General features: G+C 45.2%; 1 protein-coding gene and 1 long non-coding RNA gene across 3 annotated transcripts in view; one reads left to right on the forward strand and one right to left on the reverse strand.

The window, feature by feature from the left end:
• Positions 1–24,229, forward strand: part of GPC3 (glypican 3) — a 472,642-nt gene that overhangs the window by 378,810 nt on the left and 69,603 nt on the right. For both annotated transcript variants that reach the window (XR_004539536.1, XM_033945373.1), the window contains exon 7: positions 15,512–15,671. Coding sequence is in view for 1 of the 2 variants with exons in the window: in XM_033945373.1 (XP_033801264.1) it covers positions 15,512–15,671 (160 nt within the window). In the remaining variant the exon portion in view is untranslated. The remainder of the gene's footprint in view (positions 1–15,511; positions 15,672–24,229) is intronic.
• The window catches only part of LOC117360854, a 95,476-nt gene that overhangs the window by 59,736 nt on the left and 11,511 nt on the right, over positions 1–24,229 (reverse strand). The gene's annotated exons all lie outside the window — the stretch shown is intronic.

A 24,229-nucleotide genomic window follows, 5' to 3' on the forward strand; every position in this document is an offset into this window, starting at 1 on the left:
AATGGGGTGGAAGCATTTAAAATAATCCATCAGGCAGTGGATTTGCTTATAATTACACATACAGCTTCTGCATGCATGAAACGGCTCTAATTTAGTAATGCAGTTTCAGTCTGTGCCTTCCTATGTCTTACTTATGCATAAGGGTCAGACCAAAGGACAGAAACTTGAGCTCAGAATTTTTATCTAAAATAGTTTTTTTTTTTGTCCTCAAAGAACAGAATACATAAAATAGCGTTCGCTGATGTATACTTGGGGATAAATTATTTACAGATTGCCTAAAGTTAGGTACTATGATGCTACGTGGTAAGCAGTCCATAATAAAAAAATAAAGATGTCCAAAAACCATCATAAGTCATCACTTGGACATCCTAATCACTGAGACGTCCAAGTGCCGATTTTCTGGATGTCTTGCGAGGTGTTCTAGCCACTGTGCGTTGAAAGATCCAGGGGGCATGTTGGGATGTCCAAGTCTCTTCTGGATTAATAAACCTAAGCCAAGTATAAATTAAAGAAAATAGGGGAAAGGAGGGAACCCTTTGGAACTTCTTGAGTCATCTGCCACTGTTTTGAGAGAGCTCAAGACAGTCATTTCCTATGAGTGATCTGCATGGGACAGGAGCATAGGAAGATTGTTCCTGCCCTGAAAACTCGCTAGACCACCAGGCAATTTTGTCGACGTACATTGGCTGTGGCAAGTGGCCACATATTTTTCTCAAAACTTTATGGGCAGAGTCATAGCCAGTTCCACCCGAAGAGATCTTTAGAGTAGCTATTTGGTCTTCTTGCCATACTTTTACAAGATTCTACAGAGTGGATGTGGCGGCTTGAGAGGACGCCGCTTTTGGGTCCTTGGTTTTGCAGGCAGGCTCATCTGTCTCACCCTAGACATCTGACACTACTTTGGTATATCACCTAATGTACAGACTCCTGTGTTTATGCAATAGAATGAAATATTAGGTTCTTATCTGGATAGTCTTCTTTCTGTTAATATACACAGGAGTCTGTATGGCCAACCCTGTGAGTTTTGCAATTTGCCTGCTTTCTGCCTTGGACAACCCTATAGTCCGGAACTAAAGTAGTACTCCTGTCTGTTGAATGAATATGAACAAATAACTTACCTATGAAGTAATGTTTGCTGAGCTTTAGGGCTCTTTATGTATTAGTGCTAGTTGCACACAGCATGTTGGTTCATTGATATACCTATGTTGCAAGTTTCTGCTAATTATTGTACTTTTTCATGAGTTAAATAGCAGAATAGAAATGTACAGTACGCGAGGAAGTTCCTTGTGCTTCTTTTTCTCTTTTCTTCTGTTACAGTGGAGATCAACTGCTTTGGTACTAACTGAAGAGGGCACTATACTCCACTGGTGAAGGAGGAGGAGCTGAAAGATGTGATTGACACCCTTCTGCAAGCAGTTTGCCAGCATGGGTTGATGTACAGTGTATTAACAGAAAGAAGATTATCCAGGTAAGAACCTAATCTTTCATTATACTCAGCTTTATGATCTGTTCTCTGCATAGCATATGAACAATGATGGTTAGAAAATAAACCAACTCAGAAAAATGGATGATAACATTTGTTTTTCGTTACTTTGGGCGGCACTAATACAAACAGTAAAGCTATGTGTTTACACTGCTCTGGAAACATTCCTCACAGGCTGTGTAAACTTAAATATCTAAATATTTCAAAACATTTCTTTATAAACTTAGATTAATGGTTTTGAAGTATAACCTAGGTTCAAGATATTAAAAATGTCTCTTGAGAGGCTCAGACATAGCTGAATAGATAAGACTAAATCCCTTAAAAATGTAGTAAACTTGTCTTTTCCAGCCTGGATTTTGCTCCTTAACTTTTTTTAATATGTAGAGAATGTGGAACTAAATTCAAGAAATCTCTTAAATACAGTAATAGACTTTCTCTGTATATATTAATTGATGAGTATTTTCATAACAAACCTAGCCACGATATCATGGTTTATTCAAGCAGCTGTAGAGCAACTAGTGGAAAAACTTTCAGGAAAAAAGACTAGTCATTTCAGATATCACAGGCACGAAGAAGCTGCATTGAGCTACATCTTTGAATAGTCAAGGAGTTTTGCAGTACCTTTTGACTGGGTCCTTAGCCCTCTATTTATTTTCCATATGTATTTCCAAAGATACTCAAATAGTGTTTGCTTGGCTTGGTTACTTTTCCTTCTATTTTCTTTGAATAAACATCATGTTTTTCATTCAGCAGGAATCATGGTATAGCCCTGCAGTATGTGTTAGCTGTGAGTGACTTTGCAATGAAGCGGCACCTCAGGGAGAACTCAATAGATGTATTTTTTTAGTATGATGTTCTCTTGCCATTGTACAGCATATCAATATCAGATTTGGAGAATAAGCTTATCTCTTTTTGAAAATGTCCTTACCACTTCTTTTCTTTTTTTTTTACCCATTTCTCTTTACTTGGCTTGAAATATGAATTGCTTTTTACCCTTTCATTTCCCTTTACTCTTCTTGAATTATGAGATTTTGGTCTTTTAATACATTGGGAAAAGATGCATATTACTTTAATCTGTAGCTGTCTTACTCATCCTTTATGTGACATATCCAGCTTAATAATAAGGCAGAGGCATCATATTGCTTAGATAAAACAATTCCCCAAACCATTTCTATGTGTAAATTGAATCTCTGAGACTCACCTCTTCTTCTATTAAACTGCGCTAGCAGTTTTTAGTGCGGTGAGCCGCGCTGAATAGCCTGCGCTGCTCCCAACGCTCATAGAGTTCCTATGAGCATCGGGAGCAGCGCAGGCCATTCAACGTGGCTCTCTGCGCTACAAACTGCTAGCGTAGTTTAATATTAGAGGGGGTTACTGTCCCCCGATATACCTAAAATACATGTGCACATAGAGCCACATTAAGGAGAGGTGTTCCCAAGGGCATGTTTGGCTAAGATTGGAAAAACAGTGCATATAGATCGTATTGTCAATACTATCTGTGTTATTTTCCATAGAAAATCTAACCATATCAAACACTGGTGCTAAAGTCTACATACACTTTATATCCACAGCAAGATTGAAAGGGAAAGTACATGAGCATTTTCTCTTTAAAAGTTGGTGCAAAGTCCACAGTTAAAAAATAACCCATTTAACAGGCATTTAAAAATTGGGTTCTTCTTAATGTGAAGTGCTTCTTTGAGACAATCAGTGGCGTACCTAGGGTATGTGGCACCCGGGGCCCATCATTTTTTGACACCCCCCCCCCCCCCCATGTAAAAAAATTTTTTTTTTTTTTTTTTTGCAATAACCATGAAATGGAATAAATGGTCAGAATAGAAACAGGCAGTGAAAATTTTCTTTTATTGAACCTCATATATGTAACCATTATTCCAAACATAACAAAACATAAATTATGTCTAAATTGTCATGACATTAGAAGTACATATGGAGTAGTTGCAGGCAGTGGCGTACTTAGGGTATGTGGCACCCAGGGCCCATCATTTTTTGACACCCCCCCCATCTATATGAAAAATATGATTTTTAGTACCAATCTACATATCGCACCACAAGAGTGTACCTAGGAAAAGGCTGCATCTTAAACACTGCAGTGAGCACTAGAACACCAACACATACATTGTAAAACTAAACAAGCCAGATCCCGCACAGTCAATTGGTCCTGTAGTCAATGCCAACTGAAAACTATGTCTTTTTCATACACACAGAACAGAGATACACCCTCGCCCAAAATGGAATAATCACAAACTAAAAATAGAAATATGTAGACAAAAGTTAAACTGATCCGCCAAGAAACCAGACCCTGGATACAATGCAACACCACAAAAAACAGTAACACATGTCCTCTAATACAGTGCAAAATATAAAGACAGTAGATGTAAATTTGAAAAAAACTGATACATAACAATCACCACTTTATAAATTAACAAATAAAAATAAAACAAATAATGAGATATAAAAAAATACAATTTTATTGGACTAATCCCCGTAAGCTCGGTCCCCATCCCCGCAAACCACCTGATTCCATCCACACAAGCCTTGAATTGTTTATATTAAAGTATAAAAAGAAACAATATTCTGTACAATTGTCAATTTATAAATCAGCGTCTTCTCCCCACTCTCTTCCCCATTTCCCTTCAGCATCCTCAGCCCACTCTCTCTCCACTTTCCTTCAGCGCACGCACATAAAAACAAGCAAGTAATTTTATATCATTTTCATTCTATTCATTCATAGAAATTAAAGTCTAGATAATGCCAGTCACATAACAAAACATGATTTTACAAAAATAATTCCCTGCAGTCAAGCCTGCAAGGATTATTAGATGTCTTTCAGCAGTTCCCCTCCCTCCCTCCCCCTTACCTTTGTGGCCAAGTCAAAATGATCTACCAACAATAAAATTTTAAAAACACAAAGCACGCTGTACGCAGAGAAAATGTTAATTATCATTTATATTCTGCGGGTTTTCAAAGAGGTCAAGGCAGATGACTTTATGCAATGTCACCTCAGTAACAACTATACAAAAATAGACAAATATTCCCCCTCCCTTTTTACTAAACTGCGATAGCGGTTTTTAGCGTAGGGAGCTGCGCTGAATGCCCCACGCTGCTCTCGACGCTCATAGGCTCCCTGCGCTAAAAAACTCTATTGCGGTTTAGTAAAAGGGGGCCATAGTGCAAAATATAGACAGCAGATATAAATTTTCAAAACGGACACGTTTTGATCACTAAGTTGAAAATAAAATCATTTTTCCTACTTTTTTGTCTGGTGATTTCATGAGTCTCTGGTCCTTCTTCTGATCCTTCTTCTTTCTCTCTCCCCCTGGCTCCCCTCTTTATTTCTGCCTTTCTTTCTCTCTCCTCCTGGCCCCCCTCTTTCTTTCTGCCTTTCTTTCTCTCCCCCTTGACCCCCCTCTTTATTTCTGCCTTTCTTTCTCTCCCCTTGGTCCCCCTCTTTCTTTCTGCCTTTCTTTCTCTCTCCCCCTGGCCCTCCTCTTTCTTTCTGCCTTTCTTTCTCTCCCCCTTGACCCCCTCTTTATTTCTGCCTTTCTTTCTCTCCCCTTGGTCCCCCTCTTTCTTTCTGCCTTTCTTTCTCTCTCCCCCTGGCCCCCCCTCTTTATTTTTTCCTTTCTTTCTCTCTCCCCCTAGCCTGCACAAAGCCATCGTGCCGATTTCTCCACTTCCACGATTCTTTCCCTACCCTCACCCCCAAGCCAGCAGCCGATTTCTCCCTGCTCCTTCCCCGATGTCCTGATGTCCTGAACTTCATCGGGCAGCAGCAGCATTCACAATTCACTGATGTGCCGGCTTCAGGCCTTCCTCTCTGTCGGGTCCTGTCTTCATGAAAACTGGAAGTAGGCAGGACCCGGCAGAGAACAAGGCCTGAAGCCGGCAACAGCAGCGAATTGTAAACGCTGCTGCTGCCCGAAGAAGGTAATGGAGCACCGAGGCAGTCCGCTTCTCCCCCCTCCCAGCCGAACCCCCGCTGACCCTCCTATCTCCCCCCCCCCGTGAATCTTTCCGACCTTCCCAGCGAGAGCAGCAAACCTCCTTCGCGGCTTTCTCCTCCCTCTGCCGCGTTACTGATGACGTCATCAGTGATGCGGCAGAGGGAGGATAAAGCCGACGCTACTGGAGGGAGGTTTGCTGCTTTCGCTGGGAGGGTCAGAAAGGTTCACTTGGGGGGGGAGAGAGATAGGATGGTCAGCGGGGTTTCGGCTGGGAGAGGGGAGAAGCGGTCTGCCTTGGTGCTCCAAGGCCTGGCGCCATTACCTTTTTCGATAATGGCGCCGATGCTGCTTTCGCTGGGAGGGTAGGAGCGCGATAGGGACCGGGCCAGCTGTGCACCCCCCCCCCCTAAGGCGGCACCCGGGATGGACCTCCCCCTCGCCCCCCTTGGTACGCTACTGCCCTGGGGAAACAGCCTGCAACAAGATCGCGCGATGCCAGAGATCTTTGCCTGCTTCGGCTGTTTCCTCCGCCGCGGTCCCGCCCCTCCTCTGACATCAGAGGAGGGGCAGGACCGTGGCGGAGGAAACAGTCGAAGCAGGCAAAGATCTCTGGCATCGCGCGATCTTGTTGCAGGCTGTTTCCAGATGCGACACCCGGCGCAGGGGGGGGTAACTGGACCGGACCGGGAGCACCCCCTCAGGGCTTGGTACCCGGGGCGGACCGCCCCCCCCCCCCCCCCCCCTTGGTACGCCACTGGAGACAATTACCTTTAAATAGAAGACGTTCAATTCAACAGTATCATGAAAAAAATTCAATTTTATTTCTTATTCTACACCCACTGTCTCTCCAAACAAATATATCAGAGCTGCTATATTTCCATTTATTAAAACTTGTATATCACAAAAGTGTACTATAAGGCATACAACTCATATCCATAACCAGGACAAAAATACAGACAACATACATGAACAAATAAATTGCAAATCCAGAATAATTATGGAACCTTTTTTATAGAAAATATACAGTAGGGAAATAAATATAAATATATACATTAATAAAATGCGTTCACTAACTATCCATATAATTATTCACGCTGCCCCCAAAACACTCATAAATAAAAATCCTAACACATGCTTGCAAAATTCCGGATTCTTCACTCTCATTATCTAATCAAATTAATCATGTTACTAAAAGATGCTTTTTCAGTTTAAAGATGCTGAGAAGAGTACATCACCTTTTTTTCAGCCACATTTTTCTGTTTTGGTTCAGGCCATTCTTTTTTCTCAGTTGGACTATGGCAACTCGCTTTATGCTTGTTTAAGTAAATGTAATTTGAGGAGGCTACAACTTATCCAGAATACGGCAGCTAAACTGATATACGGTAAACATAAATTTGATCATAGGAACATAAGAATTGCCGCTGCTGGGTCAGACCAGTGGCCCATTGTGCCCAGCAGTCCGCTCCTGCGGTGGCCCTTAGGTCAAAGACCAGTGGCCTAAATGAGTCTAGCCATACCTGCGTACGTTCTGGTTTAGCAGGAACTTGTCTCAAATCGTGCACTCAGCACTGTTGCTCTTACCTTCATGGTCTAGCGTGGAACAATGATGACACTCAGGCGTTTATCAACTCATGTGGAATTTTATTTGGCCGCAGCCATGACAGCACAATTACATCAAATTGTTATCAACTGAACATAATAATCAAGCATGAACGGTGATGAACTGTACACTGTAACTGCACTTCTGAAAATAGCATAACATGCAAGGTCCATCAGCAGGCGACATATAACCAACAGATGATCAGGCGCACAGCATATGCCTCTCTATCTCCGCACAATGTGGGGCGCCGTACAAGCTACCCCGGCTCACCGGACCCTTCCCGTTCAAGGAGGTGTCCCCTCGTCAGCGGTACGTTGCTGTGAAGATCATGGCCTGGCCTCCCTGCCGTCCAATCAAGGCGACGTGCCCTATGTCTTAACCACTGTAAAGATGCATGCCTTCTGCCCATATGCTGTGCTTACCTGCCAGACTGGCTGCGACAGTAGTGAAGGGTGGGCGGGAGGGAAGCCGCGTCTATCTCCCGGGATCGCCGATTCGAAAGGGCGACCTCCCTTCCGCTCACCCATATCCCCTAACCCCCCCCCCCCCTGGTGGCCCTTCCTTCTCCCCCCTCCCCCCTCCCATCCTTTTCGCTACGGCTTCGGCCGATTTGGCCTCACTCCTCCCTATACGGGATCAGAGCTTGTTCTTAAATCGTGCACTCAGCACTGTTGCTCTTACTGGTCTAGCGTGGAACAATGATATCACTCAGGCGTTTATCAACTCATGTGGAATTTTATTTGGCCGCAGCCATGACAGCACAATTACATCAAATTGTTATCAACTGAACATAATAATCAAGCATGAATGGTGATGAACTGTACACTGTAACCGCACTTCTGAAAATAGCATAACACGCAAGGTCCATCACCAGGCGACATATAACCAACAGATGATCAGGCACACAGCATATGCCTCTCTATCCCCGCACAATGTGGGGCACCGTACAAGCTACCCTGGCTCACCGGACCCTTCCCGTTCAAGGAGGTGTCCCCTCGTCAGCGGTACATTGCTGTGAAGATCATGGCCTGGCCTCCCTGCCATCCAAGCAAGGCGACGTGCCCCATGTCTTAACCACTGTAAAGATGCATGCCTTCTACCCATATGCTGTGCTTACCTGCCACTACCCGTGATAGCGAAACCTCGCTTATCACGGTTTCCCCCAAGTGTCATGGCTGCGGCCCCGCACACATCAGCATAGCTTCTATGCCCTCCTGGATTGAACTGGTGAATTTATCCAGATGCGGACAGCTGTCCTCTAGCAAGTAGGCATAAATTTTGACATCTACTTATTGAGTTTCTTGCGAGTAATCTCCAGGGCTGTGTGAGAGCCTTTACTAACCGGGGTATAATCTGGGTAGTGTGGGGAAGCCAGCTGGCTGAGGATAATAATATGGGTAGTGTGGGGAAGCCTGCTGGCTGAGGATAATAATCTGGGTAGTGTGGGGAAGCCTGCTGGCTGAGGATAACAAATCGTCTGCATTTAACTTGTTGAGTTTCTTGCGAGTTATCTCCACGGCTGTGTGAGATCTCGCACGAGTTATCTCCACGGCTGTGTGAGATCTCGCACCTTTACGGGTATAAGTGTGGGGAAGCCTGCTGGCTGTTAATCGCAACCAGGGGAGCTAGGTGTATCGGTGTGTGTTGGGGCAGGTAGCGTGAACATTCTGCGGTATTTTCTACACTTGATGCCCGGGTGTGTACCTCTGTAGGAGTGACAGACATGTCGGTATTTCCCGTTGGTCCATGTGCAATGGCCTCTGTTGAATTGCCTACAGATCTGCTTTCTTGCATTGTGGCCTCCCTGTCGATGAAATTGTGGAGGTGGCAGTGGTGGTCTGTCTCCGAATCCCTCGGGCCAGCCAGTGGATCTATCTGGGAATCTATCGGGCTGAAATGGTCACAGAGCGCACATTTCGTCCATCCATAGGTCAAATACTCTATGCTTCCATGTTATCGCTGTATCCAAATATCTGATTAGATAGGGGGTTATATCCGGCTCTCTTTCTACAACTACACTGGAAGGCGGATATCCAGTTAGTTAAAGATTTATATATCTTTGGTTTCCCCTCCCTCTCTAACTGGATGTATATCCGATCAGTCTCTACGTAATAGTCCTCCTCCGGTTCTCCCTGCAATACGGAAAACATGTCTACATAGTCTCTCTTCCATGTTTTTTTCCTTTACTGCTCTAGGGACTCCTGAAGCGAGCGTGGTTATCCCACATGTGATATCATCCCTTCCTCTGCTAACCAGGGGGTCTGTTTGAACTAGGGGCCAAGTGTTACTTGCTTCAGAAGGAGGTTGAGCCCTAGACTGTTCAAAGAGTGACAGTGCCTCCCGTATACTTCGTGCTAGTGTAACATGGTCTGCCGCCCGCCCACTAGCCGAGGGAATGGTATCCCCCATGAGAGGTGAGGGCATATTATGTGAAGAGAGAGCGTCCCGTGGTGTAGCGGACGCAATCTCAGGTGCTGGTGGTGGGTATGTCGGTGTTGTTGCAGCTTGTGGTGGCTCACCTGGGACCAACGTCGACTGTCTACCAAGAAGTCGTTGGCGCGCTGTGTGAACCCCTTGTTGGTCTATCTGCCTGTGGAACTCGGCCATTAAGTCGGCCAGTTCTTGTTGAGGCTGTGCGGCCGTAGAAGCCGTTGCCGCTATTGAGGCCATAGAAGCCGCTGCTGTTAGAGCCGCTGCTGTTGTTGTGGCACGTGTGGTCCTTGTCTTCCTTTGACTGTTAGCCGCAGGCTTTTCTGCACTGCAGGTTTTGAGCGTGGCTTACGTTGAGCCGGCATGGCTATAATCAGTACTAAAAGAATAGAGACCGTCAGTAACGGCATACGAGGATAGGAACCCGAGACCGGCCCTAGTAGTATTAATAAAGCCCTCCTTCTGGGATCAAGCGTAAGATGCAATATAGGACTAAAGCCATTAGAAACTCCAGCTGGAGAAAGAGCGCATTGCTGCAAAGCTATAGTTATAGCATATAATAGCATAAGAGCATATAATAGCCTTAAAGAGCATATAATAGCATTAAATAGCATATAATAGCCGTAATTAGCCTATAATAGCCCTTAATGGCATAGCATAACAGAAACTCCCGCTGGAGAAAGAGCGCCTTGATGCAAAGTTAAAGTTATAGCATAAAATAGCATATAAATAGTATATAATATTCAATAGCCTATAATATTAAATAGCATATAATAGCCCTTAACAGCATATAATGGCATCAACATAGCATATAAATAGTATATAATATTCAATAGCCTATAATATTAAATAGCATACAATAGCCCTTACAGCATATAATAGCCTTTAATAGCATAGCATGTAATGGCAATTGATGATAGTTAATAGCAAGGAAGTTCATTTGCATAAAGAGCAGAGCATTTATAAATAAAATTATACCTCAGTCGGGCTACAGGCACCGGAATCTTCAGTCAAGCTCATGCAGAGAGGGGCCACGTGGGTGGTCAACCCTCTGTCCGTCGGCTCCATAGAGCTGTGGAAGCTATATGCCAGGATCCATAGGGAGGAACAGGGCCTGTTCACAGCCCTCAAGTGGCAACAGTCCTGCTGAGCCAGGTGGGGGAGATGCGGCTACCCCTGTGAGTGAGCAGCGGCCCACCCAACCGGATCGGCTCGATCCCCCTATCGGTAGAGCACCGCAGCCCGGCGGGACGCGCGGGTTAGGATTGTGTGTTTTGTTGTTTTTTTTTGTAGAGGCTAGAGGCTTTTAAATCCGCTTGCGGGCGGAGCGGATGGGACAGGCATGTAGCGACCTGCTCCCCTCTCCATCCCTCAGCGGTAGTCGGAAGGAGGGGTCCCACGCAGTTTCAGGTGGAGGTGTGCCGATGGTGCGACTGAGTTGGCGCACGTGGCTGGCTGCCGCATGAGTTGGCGCACGTGGCCGGCTGCCGCATGGATGTTGGATGGGCGCAGCGGCCCGCGCAAAGTGGTAGTTTTCATTTTTATTTATAATTTGTTGTTGTTTGGTAGGTTTGTAGTGGCTGCTGATAAACTGGATCGCCAATGAAGCAGGAGGGTGGCGGTGGAGCTATCTGGAGGCAGGGATGCCGCTTCCTTCTCAAGCTCTATGTCAAAAGGGGCAGACTAGATGGACTTGATGAGGCTTCTTACAGAGGAGCAGACTCGCCGAGGGACGAACGTGATAGGCCACTTGGGGCAGGAAGGCCGACGTGTGTTAAATTCCTGGACCAGCCTCCCACTGGAGTTGGTAAAGATGACCACTGTATACACAGAATCTTTAAGGGAATGAAAGAGAGAATGCATGGCATGGATGGGCAGAATGGAATAAGCTATCTGGTCTTTCTATGCTTATCACGTGGAAGTGTAAAGTGATGCATGTCAGCAACAATACGGGATGTCCGGGGCAGCACTCAGAGAGACCTCCCCGGAGCGTGACAAGCCAATGAAAACGTATAGCGGCGACGAAAGGGGCAAACAGAATGCTCGATCTGGAAGGAATCAGAGAAGGTTATCATGCCACTGACCCGAGCCATGGTGCGTCAGCACTGGAAAGGAGTCCAGAAGGAGGTGCTGTACTGCGAAAGATTAGCGAAACTCGGCCTCTTCTTCCTCAAACAGAGGAGACCGAGAGGGGACACAATCGAAACGTTCAAGGTACTGAAGGGAACAGACAAGGCATAGAGAACGAGGGGGCATTCTCTATAATCAAAAGGGGACAGGTTCCACACGAATGGTAGGAAGTTCCTCTTGACCAACATAGCGGGAGAAAACCGGAACACCCTTCCAGAGTCTGTCACAGGGGAAAACCCTCTCCATGTACCTAGGACAAAGCTAGACGAGTTCATGCCGAACCGGAACATATGCATGTAAGGCCGACCAGAAGGCTGTCAAGTGGTCCGACCCAGTCGCAGCGAACCCCATGTGCTTTTAACTGTGGTGCTAAATTAATAACTGAAAACATACATATGTGAGAGAACAATAAAGGCAGTTGTGTGAGGAAACAAAGGTAACATGAGTCCAGAATTATTATTTTTTTGTTTTTGGAACTTAATAAGAAAAGCCCCATAATACAGTCTGTCCCAATTGCTAATGCGGAAAATGCTATTAGATTTAAAGGTCATCCGCCGTCAAATCCCCAGGATAAGAATTATAGTATCCACCATAACATCCCACTGTAAAACAGCAGTGAGGCGGGCTCTATACATTTTGTTCAGCACGTTTGGAAAGAATGCAATAGAAAAACAGATAGCAAGAAGGAAAACTTACCAAAAGCTCAGTGCCTACCCTGCATAACGCCCAAAGTATAGAGTTAGGTACTGCGTTCTCCCCGCTATCCCCAAATGGGACCTTAACGGCTGTGGGCGCATACCCTGCGGCTGCATGGCCATGTGGGCGCATAACCCGCAGCCCCATGGTGACCATAAAGTTGGGTGTGGCGGAAAAAACCACCCTCTGGCCGCTTGGCCATGAGGTAGCAGCACCCTATCCCCTGCGGCAGCTGGAGGCTCTCCTATAAGGAACCGGCAGTGCTGGAGAGCTGAGCCACGTGGTCGCAGCTCCCGCTCCCCCGCGGCAGCCAGAGGCCTAACACAGACCCTGCAGTCGGGCCACATGGGCTCCCGCGGCAACCGCTGGGGTTGGAGCAGATATATAAAGTTGGCTCTGGCCTCTCGCGTTATTTCAGTGGACGCGTGCGGTGCGGCTTAAACTAGGCTGCCGCCATCAGAATCACCGCGTCCCCCCTGGCAGCGTTTGGTTTTTGTTTTTTTTGTTGTTTGAACGGCGCTCTGGGACGGCGACTCCTCTCTTTGGCCGCGGGCCGCGTTAGGGCCAGTGGCTCGCGGCACCGACTGCACCCGACCGGCGCTCCGGGGCGGTGCGCCCCCTGGCTGCGTGTGCAGCGGCCCAACCCCCTCTGCGCCTGGACTCACGCGGCACAGAGTGCACCCGACCGGCGCTCAGGGTCGGCGACTCCCCTCCTTGACCGCGCTGGCGGCGCTCAGGGCCGGCGACTCCCCTCCTTGGCACGTTGGCACCAGCGGCTCGCGGCACAGACCCCCCTTGGCCGCGTGTGCAGCGGCCCCACACCATCTGCACCTGGACTCACGCGGCACAGACAGCACCCGACTGGCGCTCTGTGCCGGCGACTCCTCTCCTTGGCCGCGGGCTGCGTTGGGGCCAGCAGCTCACGGCACAGACTGCACCCGCCCGGCGCTCCGGGGCAGTGCGCCCCCTGGCCGCGTGTGCAGTGGCCCAACCACCTCTCCGCCTGGACTCACCTAACTGGCAGGTCCCAGACACTCCGGTGTGCCGCCGTCGGAGAGAGGACGCAGGAGAGCAAAGTTTGCCTGCACAGGTGAGGGGAACAGAAAGCAGTCGCGGGTGGGAGGAAGGGAAGCCGCGTCTATCTCCCGGGATCACCGATTCGAAAGGGCGACCTCTCTTCCGCTCACCCCTATCCCCTAACCCCCCCCCCCCCCGTGGCCCTTCCTTCTCCACCCTTCCCCCTCCCATCCTTTTCGCTACGGCTTCGGCCGATTTGGCCTCGCTCCTCCCTATACGGGATCGGAGCTTGTTCTAACTTTGTCTTGAATCCCTTTTATTGAGATCCCTTCACTGGCTTCCCATTTACTGGAGGATCCAATTTAAATGTGCAATTGTAATTTTCAAAATCTTATAAGGTATTTTTTCTCCTTTGGTTTCTGTCTCATTTAATTCACAAGAAATCTGTAATTCTAGGAGCTCTCAGAAATATAAATTTGACTTTCCCACTGTTAAAGGAATAAAAACTATGGCCAATTTTTGTCGATCATTATCTTTTTTTATTCGTAAAAGTTTGGAATGACTTTCCTTCTATAATTAGAGTTCTCTCTCATCTACCCACTTATCGTAAAGTACTGAAGACATATTTATTTCAGAAATTTACTAATGATCCTTCATTTTCAAATAATCAATCATACAAGATAAAATTCTGGCCTATAAGATATAGGGCTCCTTTTACTAAGGTGCGCTAGGGTTTGAACGCGCGGAATAGTGCGTGCTACATTACCGTGCACGCTAGACCTTAACGCCAGCATTGAGCTGACGTTAGTTCTAGAAGCGTAGTGTGTGGTCATTTCCTGCGTGCGCTAAAAACGCTAGCACACCTTAGGAAAAGGAGCCCATAGTTTCTATTCTAATCTCCTGTATAATTATATTAATATTTTGTTAACTGAGGGATGAATCGGTATAAAAGATTAGATTAGAACATTTGTTGTTAGTAATCAGATCCTATTGTATTAAATGGAACTTGTGGTAAATAATGTGCATTTTAGCACACATTAGCATATCTAGTCCTTTAGGCCCGGATTCTCTAACTGGCGCCACTGTCGGTGGCCGCTTTAAAAGCGGCTGATGAGCGTGTGTCAATCGTGCAACAGTGCCATTTAGATAATTGCGCTTCCAGCAAAGGTAGGCCCAAGAAATGTAGGTCAGAGTTTTCCAGGCCTCCTTTCTAGCAGTTACCTTTGATGTGAATTGCGCCTCCGTAGGTACTTTATGGCGCTGTAGGCGTTAGTCACACTGTGGTATTAGGCACCATAATGCACCTATGGAGGCACAATTCTGGCATTGTTTTTTTGGTGCCAGGAGGCATCTTAAAAATCAGTTTAAAATGTTGTTTGAATGACGTTTTTCACTTAGCTTAAGTGCCTACAAAACCGTTACCATTTGGAGAATCTGGACCTTAGGGCTTAAATTGGTAGGCGCCTAGGAAAATGGTACATATCGCATTCCATTTAAAGTTAGGCTCCATGTATAGAATCAATCCTAGTGGCACCTAAATCAACTTAGGCATCGGTTTGTTAGGCCAGGGTTTTCTTGGTCTAAAATACTGGTGCCTAATTCCTCCGCCATCTAAACTCTGCTTCCTAACCACGCCCACTTTTTGGGTAAGTGCCTTGGATACCTAAATGGTGCCTACTGAGTTAGCCACCTACCTGAAAATTAATTTTTTTAATTGGCTTTTAATGGTGCTGTTCAATTAACAGCACCAATTGAACCAATAGTGTAGGCGTCTTTTATAGAATCAGGCCCTTAGTAAATATAGTTCTAAGCTTTTTTGGTAAAAAGTTTGAAAGGATAGTAAATTTGGCTCAAAAAGAGTTGAAATTGTTACTTTCCCTATATTATATGTAAACCGCTTTAAATGTGTAACCACAAAAAAGTGGTATACAAGTCCTATTCCCTTCCCCCCTATTATTTGTGAGTAATTCCAAAGAAAAAGGAAAGGTTAAGAGAATGTGTTTAAATTATATGGATGAACAGTAGAAATTTTGCATGAGATACTCACTAGGTGGGATATGTTTCAGCACAGTTCTAATAGTCTCCCTTTCAAGGTTGTGGTGAATTATTCTGTATTGTGGTGATATGAAATTATGAAACTGGTCCAGGAGATATAGAAAAGCCCAATCATACAACGTGATGCTCTTCTTTCAGCTGTTAAAAAGAATGTCACTACCAAGGTCTAAAAATGCTGAGGGAAATAAGGAAGAGGATGAAGCTGGGAGTGGAGACTGCGATGATGAAGATGACTGTGTTGCTGGTGGGTCTGGAACTGGAGGGTTAAGAGTTAAGAATCAACTCCGGTTTTTAGCAGGTGAGAAATAAAATGGCTGGCATCACTTTCAAATAGTTCTTAATGATTAAGTGCATTTTCCATTATTTCAAAGAGCAGCAGTGACTGCAGGGATAAATATCACTGTGGTAACAGGCTTTGTAACTACCCTTCTTAGAAGATTGTGATATCTTTTAAAGTTCTACCTGAATGTTGAAGACCATACAGGTCCCATTGTCAAAATGTCTGTTTGAAGAAAGGATCCATTTGGTATATAAAATGTGCCTCAGCACCCCAAAATTGAGAACACAAGAGTTGCCATACTGGGACAAACCAAAGGTCCATCAAGCCCAGTATTCTGTTTCCAGCTGTAAACAATCCAGGTCACAAGTGCCTGGCAAGATCCCAAGTAGTAAAACTGATTTTATGCTGCTTATCATAGAAATAAGCAGTGGATATCCACAAGTCCATCTTAATAATGGCTTATCGACTTTTCTTTTATGAAATGATCCAAACCTTTTTGAAACCCTGCTAAGTTAACTGCATTCGCCACATTCTCTGGCAATATTTTTCTCTGGTTTGTTTTAAATTTACTATTTGGTAACTTCATTCTATGCCCCCTAGTCTACTCGTCCACTCCATTCAGTATTTTAAAAACTTCTGTCATATCTCCTCTGAGCAGTCTTTTCTCCAATCTGACAAGCCCTGGCTGCACTTGCCTTTCATTGTTGGGAAGTCGTCCCATCCCCTTCATTGTGTTAAGAGCTGTGTTGAGTTTAGCACTCCCATTGACAAGAGCATGCTGAGCCAAAAATACATCCAGTGCAGCTGCACCCAAGAGCTGCCACACCAGCCACTGTGTCATGACACATCATGGCCAAAAGGAAAACCATTAGATAGGGCACAGTTTTGGTGCCTTACCTGTTTTTTGCCATGTGCAGCTGCACCAGCTGCACATAGATTGCTAAGGCCCTGTTTGTTGGTCTGTAAAATAGGCTAATATGGATCTAATTGGTTTAGAACATAAGAACATAAGAAATGCCTACACCGGATCAGACCTGGGGTCCATCCAGTCCGGTGATCCGCACACGCGGAGGCTCAGCCAGGCGTACCCTAGTGCATACATTAGTCAATCGTATCCCTCAATGTGTCCTGCAAGAAGATGTGCGTCCAATTTTCCCTTAAATCCTAGAATGGTAGTTTCCTCCACCATCTCTTTCGGGAGAGAGTTCCAGGCGTTCACCACTCGCTGTGTGAAGCAGAACTTTCTGACATTTGTCCTGGCCGTGTCCCCTCTCAGCTTCAGGCCATGACCTCTGGTCCGAGTCTGGGTCACATTCGCCAATGTGAATAAAGCTGTTTCTTGCTCTCCATCCTTTCCCCCTGCTGGTGAGTGAGCTTGCTCCATTTTGTCGATTCCTTTTAGCAATTTAAAAGTCTCTATCAGATCCCCTCTCAGTCTTCTCTACTCAAGGGTGAATAATCCCAGTTTTCTGAGGCGATCCTTGTAGCTCAAGTTCTCCATACCTTTTACTAGCTTCGTCGCTCGCCTCTGCACCTTCTCCAGCAGTGCTATATCCTTCTTCAGGTATGGAGGCCAGTGTTGGACACAGTATTCCAAGTGTGGTCTGACCATTGCTCTATGACCTCCCTTGATCTACTCGTGATTCCCTTCTTTATCATGCCTAACATCCTGTTAGCTTTCTTTGCCGCCGCTGCGCATTGAGCCGACGGCTTTAGGGTCCTTTAATAGGTAGAATAATTGGCTATATACTCATCCTGCACCACACATACAAACTAAATCACTTCCTTGTTTCTTGCCTTGAATTTAGCCTCCCATTTGTTTATCCCAAAGCAGTCTGTATCACCCATCTTGTCCCCATCTAATATCTGCTTTTGACCCCTCGGTTATAGGATAAGCTGTATTATAGAAAAGCATCTATGTTATTTGAATGTTCTTATTTGTGCTCATTAGATGCTTCATAAGCATTATGTCTCCCTTTTACGAGGGGATGCTGAAAAGTTCTCAGCCCAACCAAGAAGAGAATAGCGTAGTTCAATCAATGATCTGAAACAATGTCAAAACATAGAATTCTGTTTCTGCAAATTGACACTTAACAAATAAGTTAACTCATTTTTCAGCTACAGTGGCAAAATAACGCTGGTTGGGCTGGGAACTTTTCAGCACCCCTTCGCAATATGTGTTATATCCCTTATTTGAGTTTCAGTTCTGTTAATAAGTATATTTTTGAAACTGTCTCATGGTAGTTCTATTATTAAGTTTCAGTTTATTGATTTTAACTCTACCTCATTCATTGTATTTACTGTATACAGTGTTCCCCTGCGAATTTGCGGTTCGTGAATTGCAGACTCAATCATTCGTAGTCTGCTCCAACCGCCTCTTCCTGTAGTAAAGTCAGGCTACACCAATCAGGAGCTGTGTGTCAAAGCAGCTCCTGATTGGTGTAGCCCGACTTTACTACAGGAAGAGGCGGTCGGAGCAGACCACGAGTGATTTTCTTCACCTACCGGCGCACCAGCTGCCTTCTCCTGCCTCTCCAGCTGCCCTCTCCTGCCTCCCCTGCCTTTTGGCAGGTGAAAAACCACATTCATGGTTTTTCAAAATTTGCGGGGGTTCCTAGAATGGAACCCCCGTGAATTTCGGGGGAGTACTGTATTTATATTTGGTCTTTTTACTACTGTTTTGCTGTTAACAAATCGTAAGCTTTATTTTAAATTATACAGTACCTGCTGTATATCGCCTTGAGTGAATCTCTTCATAAAAGCAATTAATAAACCTCAATAAATAAAGTTTCAGTCAATTAAGATACAGTCCTTCTGTATTAGAGAATGACACGGGGAGCGATCCCCGCAGCGAACCGCTGCGTGGCTGCGGTTTGGCTGCGGGTTATGGTGACCTCATTAGCAAATCGCCGCAGACGCGGGGACAAATCCTTTCACCGACCGCAAAAACGGTGAATAGATTTGTCCCCGCAGGCCAATGTCCCCCCCTCTAGGAACCGCAATTTACCTGTGTTTTCACCGTGCTCCTCATTTGTCAGATCAACCCTTCCTGCCAATAGAACCCGCCCCCCCCCCCCCCGACGATCGCCCTCACTGGTAGGAGGGTGCCCAACCCCTCCTGCCGGCACCCCCAACGGCCCCCTATATCGCCAATAGGAGGGTGCCCAACCCCTCCTGCTGGTCCCTCTCCCAACAAACCCCGCCATCCCGAAACACCACCCTTAGTCTTACTTTCCAAGTTGGACCGGACAGCTCCTCGCTCGTCTGGCCAGCAGGCCTGCCTCCATCCAAATGAGGTGGGCCCGCCCCTCCCCTCCCCTGCCTAACCCACAGGATCCTAGGGCCTGATTGGCCCAAGCACCTAAGGCCCCTCCTATAGCGGGAGTGGCTTTAGGTGCCTAGACCAATCAGGCCCTAGGATCCTGTGGGTTGGGCAGGGTAGGGGCGGGTCCGCCTCATTTGGACGGAGGCAAGCCTGCTGGCCATACGTGTGAGGAGCCGTCCGGTCCAACTTGGAAAGTAAGACTAAGGGGGTTCCGGGGTGGGAGGGTTCGTTGGGGGGGGGGGGTCCAGCAGGAGGGGTTGGGTACCCTCCTGCCAGCGATCTTAGGGGAGGCCATTGGGAGGACCGGCAGGAGGGGTTGGGTACCCTTCTGCTGCGATTGTCGGGAGGGCCGTTGGGGGGGTCTACAGGAGGGGTTGGGTGCCCTCCTGCCGTGATCGCTGGGGGGAGGGGAGACTTGCAGCCGTAGCCGCGGTCACTATGCTAATCACGGCAGGGAGATCTTTGCCGCGATTAGGTACAGCGGCCGCGTCTACTTACCATATAGGCTAACATTATAAGCATTTAAAGTACATGTCGTGTTTGTTTTTGCATTGCTAGCCCCAGGGGTGGTGGAAGATTAGTGATTGAAAAACTGTATGAAAAATAACTATTTTAAATTTAGTGATCAAAATGTGTCAGTTTTGAGAATTTATATTAATTAATTTTTTCTCTGCGTGTTTTGTTTTTGTATAGTTATTAACTAATATTTAACTAAGTTTTAAAGTTTTAAAGTTTTAAAGAATGTTTCCTTTATACGTAAATAAAGAAAAGTGAATGGGATTGCAGTGGCGGTGACGGGGCGGTGAATGGGGTGGCAGTGGCGGTGACGGGGCGGTGAAGAGGATGGTGAGACGGGGACGGGGCGGTGACGGGGATGGTGAGACGGGGACGGGGCGGTGACGGGGATGGTGAGACGGGGACGGGGCGGTGACGGGGACCAATTTTTTCACCGTGTCATTCTCTATTCTGTATTACTATTCCAGAATGAAAAGTGGGGTTGGAGGAAATACTATAATACCAAATTTTTCCCCCTTATAAAGCCACATTAGGCTTTTTTTTTTTTATCGCCGGCCCCCAACAGTATTAGCTCCGACGCTCATAGGAATTCTGAGTGTCGGAACTAATACCGCCATGACTGACAATAAAAAAAAGCCTAATGCGGCTTCATAAAAGACGGGGGCGTCATTCCTTAAAAGACATTAACAGCAGGGAAATGAAAACACTGGTATAAGAGTTAAAGCAAGTCTTCCTTCCCATCCAAAATGATGCTTTAAATTCCTAGACATGACAGTTTGTTGTTAAAATATTTATGGAGTCAAGATAGCTCTTAAGCATAACATATGAAGAAATAGCAAGCAATGCAAGCAATGAACAGGAGTGTCTTCTTTTGTTTCCTGGGCGTTAGACTTAACATGCCACCCTATGGTGTCAAAGCTGAAGAAACATATTAAAAGTACTTTGGAGTTCTAAAGCTTTGATCTCTAAATCTTCAAAACGGACAGTTAAGACCCAAAAGGGTTTTGCCAATAGTGCATATTGATAGAAAAAATGGCATATTCCTTCGTAACAAAACTTTCATGGTAATGTTGAAAGGAAAAAGGGGGATATGTGCAGCGTGTGGGGAAAACAGCCAGCATATTTAAGCGTGCTATCACACATTAATGCAGTGACTGTTCTCTTGGAACTATTTAACTACAGCTCTAGACATAATTGTTAAAATTTCCAGGACTGCAGCTTGCCTTACAATTAACCTCTGTGCTGTCCTCCCTGCCCCTTTCCTGCTGCTTTCTCACGCTTTTACCCATCTTGAAATAAAATTCCATATTTTCCCCCTCATTTATAACGTAAGGTTATGTGCCAATTGTGCACGCATGTTTACAGAATATCAGCACATACGTGCACGCATGTGCGCTCAACATTATAACATACTGTATATACACAACTGCCTTAGTGCATAAGTGCAAGGGGGCATTTCTGGGGAGGAGCATAGGCAAGGCCAGTATTTACATATGAGGTAGGTGGGGGGAGTGATTCTATAAATAGCGCCCAATGTTAGACCCCCCCCAGGAAGATCCGTTCTAAACTGCTATGCCGCAGTGCGTACTCTGTGCGATGCATCGTTATAGAATACTAATTTAGCACAGATCTTGCAACTACATTTGGGCATGACACTTACACCTGCTGGCATGCAACTAATGGCAATTACGGTATTGTATTTATTTAATTCATTTTCTATCCTGTCATCCCCAACAAACTCAGAACGGGTTGCAGGTTAACATACATGATAGTCGAAACGGGTTACAAATTGACATACATCTAATACACTTTGTCCAACCTGAATTTACACATATAAAGTAAATTTAGTTCAACATACATTTGATCTGCATTTGATTGAGAAGTACAGATTGGATGGTCATTAATTAGGCAGGTAAATGACCCTATTCTACAACATTGCCCCTAATTTCTGAGAACACCCCTAACACAACCATACCCCTTCCTTGACCACAACCCCTTGTGAGTTGCATGCTGCAAAATTTAGGCCTACATTTTGTAGAACAGAGTGCAAGATAGATACACACGTAAACCCAGAAAAGTGCCAATTGACATCAATTATTGATTGTTAACCACTCATTAACTAATTAGTTTGCATGTGTTTCTGAGGTCCGTGTCCAAATTTTGTTGACTTATGTGGAATCTGGGGAAGAACTTAAGAATTCTGTAAGTTATGTGCTAAAATGTTGCTTGTAGGAACTATAGAACTAACTAAGGCTTGCAGAAACCTCAATGAATGAACATTCAAAACAACAAAGAGGTTTCTGAACCAACTTAAAAGTTGTAATTCGGTTGAGAGAAAGGGTCTCGGAGATCCTGCAACGTTCAATAATTGAACGCCTGGAAGGTAATGCAGGTAGGATTTTCTTTCATTGACCCTGTACTCTCACTCATAATTTAATAATAATAACAGTTTATATACCGCAGGACCGTGAAGTTCTATGCGGTTTACAATGAATTAGAAAGATTCTACAAATTAAGGCTTATTGATTATGATTTAAATAGATGCAAAAATAGAGTTAAAGACAAGTGCTCTATTTTTGCATCTATTTAAATCAATAAGCCTTAATTTGTAGAATCTTTCTAATTCATTGTAAACACTGTCTAACCTGAACTGGTTACGCGCTTAAATAGCTTTGGTTTGCAGATTTCATTAACTTATTCTTCCAAATAACTGGGGATGCAGCATGGGCAGAATAGCCCATGGCATGAGCTGGGTTAAGACCTGTGGTCCAAATCTCCTGCTTAAAATTGGCTCCTCTTTCGTAGCTCTACAGGACCACAACAATGTGCCCTTTCTCCCTCATTCTGTAAAACGGTCCTGTTCCCAGCTGGCTAAATAGTCCTAATATCAGCCAGTATGTCTTTAATGGCACTTTGGATGACTAGCGCTCGCCTGAAATTAAATACTGACAAAATGAAACTTATTTTAATAGGAGATACAGACAACTCAATATAGAATCTCTCTTTTTTGGTAAATAATCTCCCCCCCCCCCTTTTTTACAAAACCATAGCATGGTTTTTAGCTACAGTCGCGGTGGTAACAGCTCTGACGCTCGTAGGAATTCTATGAGTGTCGGAGCTGTTACCTCCGCAACTGTTGCTAAAAACTGCATTATATTTTTGTAAAAGGGGGGAGGGGGGAATATGTTTTATAAATTAGAAACTTCTTTGAAAATATTAGGAATAATATTGGATCCAAAACAAGCAATGGAATTGCAAGTAAACCATTTGGTAAAGAATTGCTTTTGGTTATTACTACTCCATACTACTACTAATCATTGTGGTAGTGCTACTAGACGTATACAGGGCTGTACACATTCTATGCAGGTACTTTCTCTATCCCTAGTGGGCAATGGAGTGTGCCAGGGTCACAAGGAGCTGAACCCAGTTCCCTAGGATCAAAAGTCCGCTGCACTAACCATTAGGCTACTAATCTAAGAAGAATTAAAAAATATTTTCATCAGGACCAATTTAAGCTGATAATACAGGCTTTGATCCTGTCAAAATTAGATTATTGTAACATTGGGTTGCTCTAAGTACGTATTTGTTGAGAAATTTATGAACCATCCAAATTAACACCCCCCCTCCCCTTTTACTGAGCCACGGTAGAGGTTTCTGCCATGGCCTGGAGCACTAAATGCTCTGACGCTCATAGAATTTTATGACTGTTGGAGCATTTAGTGCCCCGGACGCAGTAAAAACCTCTACTGTGGCTTAGTAAAAGCGGGTCTAAATTGCTGGCCTCCCAGGTGAACTTGAAGTCACACTTTAGACTCGAGCACTTAAGGTTCCAACTAGTGCATAGGGTTTTCCTTTTCAGGATTCTGTTAGAGGAAAAATGCTGGCTTCCATTCTTTTTTCATTAAGAATACTCATCCTAACTTCCTTGGATAGTACTAAACACAGGCTTCAGTGCTATCCTCCACCTGCTATTAATAAAAAGAAAATACCAGAAAAAACGTGCCTGGTTTTACTTTCTCAGTTCAGTCCTCAAGTTCATACAAAACACGGTGCCTTGTTCCTTTTCTATACTCTGCCTAGCTTTGCACTGTTCTTGGTTAGGATTTCCATTTCGGAGCTTCCTCTTCTCAGGTCCCAGAGCTGTGAGCTCTTCTTTTCTCCCTCTCTCTCTTTATTGCTGATGACCTTTATTGTCCTGGAGCCCAGATCATTGTCAGTTTGTCCCTGGTTCCAAATGTATTGATCATGCCCCCTTATTAGCCTTTTGCCTATCAGCTTGCTTCATTCTTTCTCCTTAATTAGGACCAGAAGAATGTTCTCTTCCAGAGCTGTAGCACTTCTTTGTGGTTCTATATCTCCAGCCCCTTTGAGATAATCCTTATAATTGGTCCTTCCCCAAGGGCTAGATCAGGGGTGCACAACTTCGGCCCTCGCCAGACCAGGTTTTCATGATTTCCCAAATGAATATGCATGAGATCAATATGCATACAATGGAAGTAGTGCAGGCAAATAGATCTCATGCAAATTCACTGGGGAAATCCTGAAAACCCGACTGGATTCGGCCCTCAAAGACCAGAGTTATGTACCCCTGGGCCAGATTATTCCTAAGGAGCCCTCCCCCCTTTGGTAGGGTTACCAGATGACATTTCCTCTTTTTAGAGCACTGTCCAAGTGCCTGAACGGATTTTCCAAAACCTGGTAGTGTGTCCAGGTTTTGGAAAGCCCGACAACCTCC

The sequence above is a fragment of the Geotrypetes seraphini genome, chromosome 5 (genome assembly GCF_902459505.1).
Source record: "Geotrypetes seraphini chromosome 5, aGeoSer1.1, whole genome shotgun sequence".
In the NCBI taxonomy this organism is placed as follows: Eukaryota; Metazoa; Chordata; class Amphibia; order Gymnophiona; family Dermophiidae; genus Geotrypetes; species Geotrypetes seraphini.